This window comes from Zootermopsis nevadensis, unplaced genomic scaffold, assembly GCF_977971745.1.
Source record: "Zootermopsis nevadensis isolate Lab colony 2312 unplaced genomic scaffold, Znev_1.0 Znev_ptg000031l, whole genome shotgun sequence".
NCBI lineage: Eukaryota > Metazoa > Arthropoda > Insecta > Blattodea > Termopsidae > Zootermopsis > Zootermopsis nevadensis.
Genome location: NW_028259163.1, coordinates 6,934,138 through 6,943,558, shown reverse-complemented (window position 1 = coordinate 6,943,558; position 9,421 = coordinate 6,934,138). Strand labels below are relative to the sequence as shown.

Genomic DNA, 9,421 nt, shown 5'->3' with positions numbered 1-9,421 from the left:
TTAACGAGACTCACGTAATTGCAGAGATGACCGTATTTATAATTTTTATTCAAAATCAGCGATGTGAGAATTATGATTTAGTATAAGAATCAGTACGAGATACATTGTAAAACGTTATAAATAATAGTAAAATATATTTTTCCACGTTTTGACTTGCTAGTTTTCAAAATCGGTGTTAATCTGAATCGGCGCAAATCGAGGCCTACCTCTATTTTCTACAATGCACCATTAAACAATCTTCAGTTACTTAAAATGAAAATCTTCATAATGTGGAAAACTTAATTACTTCCTTCCCCTGCGACATGCCAAACATTCTGGATAATTCTGTTCCTAATTTTAAAAACATAATAAATTAATAATTTTCCTACGATTGTATCTTCAAGATGAATAATTTTTTGTGCACCAGTTTTCTAAATCTGGCTGTTGTATATGAATTTTCAATAGCCCTGTTCCTAATTTCCAAAACTGAGAACTTGATAATTTTTCTGATATTATCTCTCGAAGAGGAACATTTTTGTACTTATCCTGTTATATATCATGCAAAATGTCTGGCATATCTGATCCATCTTCATTCAACCCTTTACAGCCTAGAGGAAATTCAATATGCCACATCCTTTGGTATTCAATGACTGCATTTTTCCCACCGAGTATATTTGTGTACTTGTTATGATTCTCAGAACAAACAGCAAGCATTTCCGTAACAGCATCAACAGACTGATCCTCGCAATGGTGGAGTGCTGTGTTCTCTTTGAGGTAGGAGCTGATATCTGAATATTGTTACAACCAGCTGGGGTCAAAGGGTTTATTAGACACAGAATATAAAATATGAAGATTTAATTAATGACATAAAATATAAATACTCCATAAAGAAAAATCCAAAAATAGTCACACTACAACGTGTCTGCGATAAACAATTTATGCCTATGATTTCAAAATTTTTCCTGTTAATTCCTCTCCAAAAGACATCAGTTATTCTTCTTCTTCTTCAGAGTTATGTGGACTGGTGACTTCCCTCATAACCTGGTTGCGTGAGGAAGCCGTTTGTCCAAAAGAAGAGCAGGAGAGTACATCTCTTTCCGAAGTCCCAGATGTCTGGTAGGCATGATATGCTGTTCTCAGAATTGCTGCTCCTTTTCACTCTAACTGGACTGGTACCAATGGCAGAACCCTGGAATCTTTGATACCAAGCATAAACATTGATTATAGTACAATCATCATTCTACACCTATAAATATTTTTAATTTTATTCTAAAGGGTTTTGATGACGGTAGTTTACATCAAAAATTATTCTTTGTCAGGACGTTTTCCATCGCCTGTTATTTAAAATCACGATGTTTCAGAGGCTGGTTCTGTGACAGAGACTATCTCTATCCAACGGACCCAACAGAGCATTTACCTCTCACCTGAAGACGGAGACAGAACCAGCCACCGAAACGTCGTGTTTTAAAGAACAGACGATGGAACAAATAATTTTATTTGTAATTTTGTTTCCCTACTCCTTGTTTATGAAGATCATTTTCTTAACGTTCTTCCATCTCCTCACGAACCTCAAACAGACACTCTCCTACTTTCTTCACTGTATCTTCATTCCTATTTTTTCTTTTTAATTTCAACGTTCCTACATGATCAATAAAGACTGCGTGTTCAGGCACTGAAAACTGCTTTTAAGCACTTAACATAAGGGCACATGTACTTGAAAATATGCATTCATTTGTTAAAAATATAACAGCGATATCAAGCGACAGGTACACTGGAAAAACATGACGAACCAAATAAACACTAGCAATTTATGCAATTCTATTTTGCCAATGATGTAACTAAACATTATTTACTGATTCTTTACTGAAAACTACAAATTATATTGCAAGATAATTTTGAAAGACAAACTGCATAGAATGTTAACTCAGGTCTAACAACCTATTTAATTTACTATCCCGTGGAAACCCACAGGAAACTTTCAATAAAGAAGCAAAATTAACGGGTACTTACCACTCTCCATTGCTGGGTTATTTTCATCAGGAAACATATTAGGTCCATGACCGATCTGCGTACCTTGGGACCGCTGCAGAATCATTCAGCTCTTCGGATTCTTCAATATCCAACTTCCTCGATAGATACGAATCTGTAAAATTTTATGAACGCTTGAAATTGTCTGTAGAATATCTCCTGATAAAAGTACATAACATTTATTCTTTAGCTACGATAATCAGATCAAGAAGGATGAGATTGGTGGGGCACGTAGCATGGCAGAGATAAAAAGCACATAAAGGATTTAGTTCAGAAGCACTGATTGGACAAGACTGAAGACATGAAGAGGAGGATAATATTAAAATGAATTATGAAACACTGAAAGGAAGAGGAACCTGGATTGATACGGCTCACAACAGACACCACTTGTGGTCTCTCGTGATTCTTACGGTAACAATAGCAACTGAAATCCTTGACAAAATGATGGATAATTTTCAAAATCTGACATGTCTCATTCCCGATAGCCAAAGCCGTTTAAAACAACACACTAAAATTTCATCTTCTTTGGAAGCAAAACTTATTCTCTAACTCGGATATAAGAACAAATTTTGGGAGCAATTGGTAAAGAGCGCTGAGCAGAATATCTACATTTCTAAAGAGATATGCAGTCAAATGGTAAATGAGAGGACTTCATAATGAGGAAGTTTATAGTATGCGCTCTTCAACTTAGTAAATACACGCAATAAAAGCATACGTACTGTCTTTGTGCAGTTTGTCGATCTCACGCCCCATCCATGAACACATTGCTTGTAACGTCTTAATCACATCTGTCTGGATAGAGATCGTGCCCTCATGCTTCTTCACAACCGATTTCTGAAATCTCACTTCTTTCTGCAGATCCATTTCTGAAACATTTTAAGACAAAGTAAAACAGTCTGCTAAATTCCTTGCATGACAGAATTTCAAGAAACCACGCGCTACAGCACACAGTCTACATAGCTAAAATTTAAACAAAGGATTTAAATAAAGTGAGCATCTTCTTTGAACACCGTTTGTCTACATTACTGGATCCCAAAAACTGTCGAAATCATTAGATGGCAAAAGACCAGTGCCTTTTCCAATTACGGTGGCCTGATGTCATACAATATATACGCCCTTTCATCACCGACACAAACAGTAGGGATGTGGTGGATGGAGCATGTAACAGGCTTCACAAATGAGAAATTCATAAAGAATTAACTTTGTAAGGAAAATGTCATTTTGACAGCCCGGGGATAAGAAGCCGAGTAATATTAAAAGGGATAATAAACACAGAGCGTCTTCAGAACATGAAAGTAAAACATCTTCTTCTTCTTCTCTGAAAGCAGAACTTTATCTGTAACTAACTAAAGGGAGGCGAACAAATTTTGAACAAAATTCCAAGGAAAATATCTGCGCTTCTGAAGAGACATGCAGTTACATGGTAATTGACAAAATTTCATACTAAGAAGTGTCTGCACTATTCAACTTAAAACATAAATAGAATAAAAGCATGCATACCCTCTGTCTGCGGTTTGCTGTTCTCTCTCGCCCTCTCATTCTCCTGCATCTGGAAATGAAGTGCGTCCGCATTCTTCTTCGCAATAAATTTATGGTGTCTGAGTTCATTCCGCAGCTCTGTCACTGTAACATTTTATGACTACATTAGTTCATCTTCTTAGTCTTTTGTAGCTGGAGTTAAGATTATAATTACGGCTTCCAGGAATAAGTCTTGACAAATATCAAGAATGATCCCGCGTTACAGCTGACAATGAAACTAATTCTTTCAAGGTGGCAATGGCAACTTAAATATCTGCCAAAATCTTGGATAAGTTTTAAAATTTGACAAGATTCATCCCCGAGAGCCATAGTTGTTCAAAATATGACAATAAAATCTGTTCTACTGTAGAGCAAAGCTTCATCTTGAACCCACTAGTTAGGAAATTTTTTTTTAAGATAACTGGAACAAACTGCCAAGCAGAATATCTGCACTTCTGAAGAGACAAGTAGTTAATACGGTAATTGACAACATTTCATACCGCGGAAGTATATAATCTGTACTCTTCAACTTTGGACATAAACACAATAAAAATATACATACTCTCTGTCTGCAGTTTGCTGTTCTCTCTCGCCTGCTCTGACAACATTTCTCGTAATTTCTGATTCTCCTGCGTCTGAAATCGAAGTTCGTCTCCATTCTTCTTCGCAATAAATTTATTGCATCTCAATTTATTCCGCAGCTCAGTATCTGTAACATTTTATGACCATGTCAAATTGTGAAATTCCTCCTGTGAGGGTATTTCAGGAAATAAGAAATCAAGCATTACAGTTAAGAGCAAAATTTATACACAGCTATTTGAGTCCACTAGTGAATCATACGAATTTCTGAACCATTGTGTGGCAAACAAGCAGTGGCTTCTCAAATTAGAGCGCGTGACATCATACTAAAAACATGTCTCCGAGAGAGACAAAAACAACTGGGATGATGTGTGTGTCGAGAAGGCAGCATGCATGAGCCAGATGAGAAATTCATTAAGAAAATTATATTGGAATAATGTATGGGAAATATCACTTTCATGGGCTGGTAATAACAATGTTCGCTGCCAGGGGCAATATGAGAGAAAATGGCCTTTTGTGTCTTGGATTTCCACGTTCACCGGTCCGTTATTAGTGCGCAACGGCGTTTCTGAACCAAGTTTATGGCAGATCGACCCAGTGGGCATACAATTCGTAATTGGTATTCCGAATTTAAGAAATGGGAGAGATGTAAGAGAAGGTCAACTGGCCGCTCGTCAGCAAGCGAGGAAACAGTGGAGCGGGTCCGTGAAAGTTTCACACGCAGCCCGCATAAATCCACCGTCAGAGGCAGCACAGAGCTTGGTATCCTGCAGAAGAATGTGTGGAAGATTCTGCGCAAACTTGGAGAGTTTCTCTTTCCATTGGTACCAACTTTGTGCATCTGAATTTCATTAAATGTGAGTAGCATGTCTTTCAAATCGGGAACATCATTTAGACTACACCCTGTACTTGGACCTAAAAGAGAGTCGATGATAGATGAAGGGAGAAGCGCATAATGTAGAACACCGTACTATGCAGTCTTCTACAACAGGAATCAAATCAAGGGCGATGAAGCAGGTGAGGCAAGTAATACGCATTGGGAAATGAGAACATAAATAACTCTACGGCACACACAACTTTCAACATGTGACAAGGTTCACCCCGGAAAGCTGAAGTCAACCTAAGTATTTCTTTGGAGGCAAAGAGCTTTGTCTCTAAGCGAGACAGAACCAATTCTCAACGTAACTGGAAGAGAGTACTGGGGAGAATATCAGGGCTTCTAAAGAGACACGCGCAAACACAGAAATAGAACATAGAATTAAATCATACATACTGTCTGCATTCAGAGTCCAGATCTCTTTTTCCTGCCTAACGATCTTCTCTTCTGACCATCTTTTGTCCTCAATGTGAGTTTGGAGAGATTCTTCCAATTCCCTCACAATACAGCCACTCTTGTCATTGACTGGGCACACGTGAGCCGGTTTTGACTGGAAACAGAGAAAAAATGGGTCATTCTACAGACTAAGAATTCTCTGTAACATAATGAAGTCAATATTTAATCTGGAAAATCTGTTTCAACTTTGAACCATTACAGCAAACAAGAATTAAATTCAACACAGGAAACCAGGCCCAGGCGTCTAACCAGTAAGCTGACCATAACAAGGCGAGCTCATGACATCATCCACCAGTCACACGGGGCTGGAGCCAGTACCCTGAGGACAACAAACCGTTGGTCTTTTCATGTTTTAACCACTTGGCGCGGCTGATAACCCGAGAGGATTTTCAAGAATTAAAACACTGAAGGCCAGTCTGCCTCATGTCATTTGCTGCCACATTGATGGAGACAAGCAATCATCTAAGAAATGTCTGCGAATTTCTACCAGACTGCGCAGGGCAACAACACGGAAGACAGCCATATTCCTCCGCAGATGGTTAGACAGCAATCATTCAGGTGAAAGAAACTGTGTTGACTAGTTCAAATAAGAGAGAGTGTTGTATCAAGGAACTCGTATATTACGGCTCTACGACATTGCCATTTTGAAGGCATCTGAACCTTGCTACAATGTCACGTACACATTTGCCATGCAGAGACTTAAGAAGCAAATTTTCACTAACATTTATCTTACAAGTGCATGTAGGAAAATACGGTTGCTCAGAAAGAAACATCGCTAATGTCTAATGGCCCTATGATTTATTTACGTCAGTGTTTAAATGTCACATCACATATTTGCTTTGTCTTCATACTTACTTGTTTGCAAAAATCTTTATAAACAAATGTGTTCCATTTTGTTATTTTGGTTATGTTTCCTTGCATGTTTGCATACTGATTAATTCATTGTCAGGATCAATGTTAAGATATCAGGTAAAAGAAACAGTTGGAATTCTGAACCCACACGGATGGTTAACAGAAGGATCTTCTGAATTGATACAATTTAAATGTGGTAAAATTGAGGAGTAAAATATACTCTATCTAGATCCATTAAAGAAAAGATAAATTGTATTTTGTTTTGTTCTATTAACACAGCAGTGTATCTGAATTTTTCTTAAACGAAGCTGCTTGTAATTTCCTTGTTTTCTTTACAAAGCAACAAGTGAGATTTGAGGTTATCATGGAGGTAAGTATGAAGATGGCCGTCTTCAGGCTTGTTGCACCATTCAGTCTCATTTCCCTGATGATACAGAGAGCTAGCACCTCTGAAACATCGGCAAGCTTCTACTAAACAATGTATTCCAACAACGCACAAGACAATCACAAATAAAAAAACCTTTCTTAAAAACAATTTTGAATAGTACAAAAATAATCCAATTACCGGAGGTCAGATTTCAAGTCAAACTATTTGTTCACTTACATCAGCTTCCCAAAATTAAGCCAAAATAATCTAAATACAAATTCCTTTAATTTGACAGTTCATCTTCTCTGCTCACAACTGAACGATAATGGATTCACATACACCACTCATCACAAGGCATCACATTACAGATATAGGACAGACTTTATTTCCCTACTGACGCCATATTGGGAATTTCTGTGCAAAATGCAGAAACGTTTAGTCACAGATGAAAACAAGCATTTTATATTACTCACAAAACATACGAGGTCGTGATTCTTTTAGATTTCGAAATTAAAGTTGTGAAGGATAACAGACGCTTTATTTTACGAATTACTTGTCTTTAAATTGGGAGCCAGGAAACATTTCAAAGTATAAGATGGTAAAGTTGCGTCATATTGTGATATAATAAGTATATATTAAATCTTGTCCGTCTAATCACAATACTTCTTATTAAATATTAAAATATTACAATAATTAACATTTAAAATATTAAATGATGTTCTTTATCGAAATATTCGATTTACATTATATACACCTGAGGATGGTTCTTTTAGGAACTGAAACATGAAAAATGATGGTCTAATGTAAATCGAATATTTCGATAAAGAACATCATTTAATATTTTAAATGTTAATTATTGTAATATTTAATAAGAATTATTATTGTGATTAGACGGACAAGATTTAATATATATTTCAAAGTATGTTGTAGGCTATACATTGCATTTGTTGATTAGTACTTAATACAAAGTAATGGCCATGGAAGTGCGAAAGAAAACTTTTAAAAATCGTGTCGACATATTTCAGTGAGAAGTATGTAAAGAACGATAATTGCATTGCAATAACCTCTAACTTCATTTGTGAGGAAGGTAAGTGGGATAAATATCATAATTATATCATATTGAAGAGAAACGTGTGTACATCACCTGTGGACTACAGTGTTTACGATTAATATACTGCTAAATTAATTTTGAATGCAATGATACAAAACATAAAACAACTGCGTACTCTGTTACACAGACTTTACGTTTTGGTGTCGTGTCGAAGTAGGCAAATACCAAATACGTTACCCCAATTAAGGGCGAGTTCCATACTTACTTTGTTCAGCGACTTTGATTTGTGACTTCCTTTGAAGTATTTTATTAAATTCTTCATCTTGCAGGGTCCGCTTTCACTGATTAACTTTTGTTTTATCTCACCACTTCGTTAGCTCTATACGGAAGGTAATGCGGCAAAGAAGTGAAACCAATATCCGTTATCAACTATTTGTAAATATGGATGACCAACCAACCAACCAAAAAAGCTAACTGAGGGCGGAGGCCTGCGCAAGCGCAAGCATCGTCCCTACCTAGGTGAAACCATTCCTGCGCACAAGGCGCATTGCTGGAAATGGTAAACAGTCTTAATATAAGAAACGGAAATTTTGCTATCGCTAACAGGGTTACGTCGTGGCGGGAGCCTCGACCATTCAAACTGGGATCCGTTGCTGCTGATGGGAGGTCATCCCGTCAGGCAAGTTGTCCAAAGGAATTTGGTTGGTTGGATCTCCGGGGTTTGAACCCAGAGAGGGAGGGGCCGTTTCGGCTGAAGGCCGCTGCGGCATGGGGGGAAGATCACTTCAGCTGATGGCCTCCGTGATCGGGGTGGGGGTGGCGGGCCGTGCCCCTATTAAGTTATACCCTGGCATTCGCCTTACAACTGAGGAAAAGCACGGAAAACCTCAGTCAGGGTAGCCGAGTAGTCTAACCACTCGTTGTGCCGACTTGGCCGTCTTTTGGGGACGGCCTCGGCTGGCCTGCTGAACATCGGTCGCCCTCGGTTGCCCTTGGGCGACCTCCAACCAACCAACCAACCAAAGAAGCTAACTGAGGGCAGAGGCCTGCGCAAGCGCAAGCATCGTCCCTACCTAGGTGAAACCATTCCTGCGCACAAGACGCATTGCTGGAAATGGTAAACGGTCGTAATATAAGAACGGAAATTTTGCTAACGCTAACGGGGTTTCGTCGTGGCGGGAGCCTCGACCATTCAAACTGGGATTTGTTGCTGCTGATGGGAGGTTATCCTGTCAGGCAAGTTGTCGAAGGAATTTGGTTGGTTGGGTCTCTGGGGTATGAACCCAGAGAGGGAGGGGCCGTTTCGGCTGAAGGCCTCTGCGGCATGGGGGGAAGATCACTTCAGCTGATGGCCTCCATGATCGGGGGGAAGGGTGGCGGGCCGTGCCCCTATTAAGTTATACCCTGGCATTCGCCTTACAACTGAGGAAAGCACGAAAAACCTCAGTCAGGGTAGCCGAGTAGTCTAACCACTCGTTGTGCTGACTTGGCCGTCTTTTGGGGATGGCTTCGGCTGGCCTGCTGAACATCAGTCGCCCTCGGTTGCCCTTGGGTGAACTCTGGCAGCCCTCATTCGGCACGAGTGTCTTCCGAGTTGCCGAACTAAGGGGTTCCCCACACCAGCTAACCTCGAGTCAAACCTCTCAGTTAGTGCTCTGATGTGGTCGGCAAAGAAAGGGACCCCCAGATCCTCATGTATTTGCCTGTTACTAAC

At 39.2% G+C, this 9,421-nt stretch overlaps 2 protein-coding genes across 2 annotated transcripts in view; one reads left to right on the top strand and one right to left on the bottom strand.

Moving 5' to 3' along the window:
- LOC147872051 (eukaryotic translation initiation factor 4 gamma 1-like) overlaps positions 1-9,421 on the top strand; it is a 164,880-nt gene that overhangs the window by 104,488 nt on the left and 50,971 nt on the right. The window lies entirely within an intron of this gene.
- LOC147872053 (uncharacterized) lies at positions 820-8,086 on the bottom strand. Its single transcript, XM_087359303.1, has 7 exons — positions 7,973-8,086; positions 5,378-5,531; positions 4,088-4,234; positions 3,508-3,630; positions 2,727-2,873; positions 1,990-2,122; positions 820-1,175 (listed from the first exon to the last, which is right to left on the bottom strand). Exons 1-6 carry the CDS (start codon positions 8,027-8,029, stop codon positions 2,028-2,030), a joined length of 723 nt encoding a protein of 240 aa, XP_087215429.1. The 5' UTR covers positions 8,030-8,086; the 3' UTR covers positions 820-1,175; positions 1,990-2,027.

Coding starts and splice junctions, on each gene's coding strand:
- LOC147872053 (XM_087359303.1), bottom strand. CDS start 8,029: ATGAAGAATTTAATAAAATACTTCAAAGGAAGTCACAAATCAAAGTCG. Junction 5,532..7,972: donor AATCAAAGTCGCTGAACAAA/GTAAGTATGGAA, acceptor CTCTGTTTCCAG/TCAAAACCGGCTCACGTGTG. Junction 3,631..4,087: donor CAGCAAACTGCAGACAGAGA/GTATGTATATTT, acceptor AAAATGTTACAG/TGACAGAGCTGCGGAATGAA.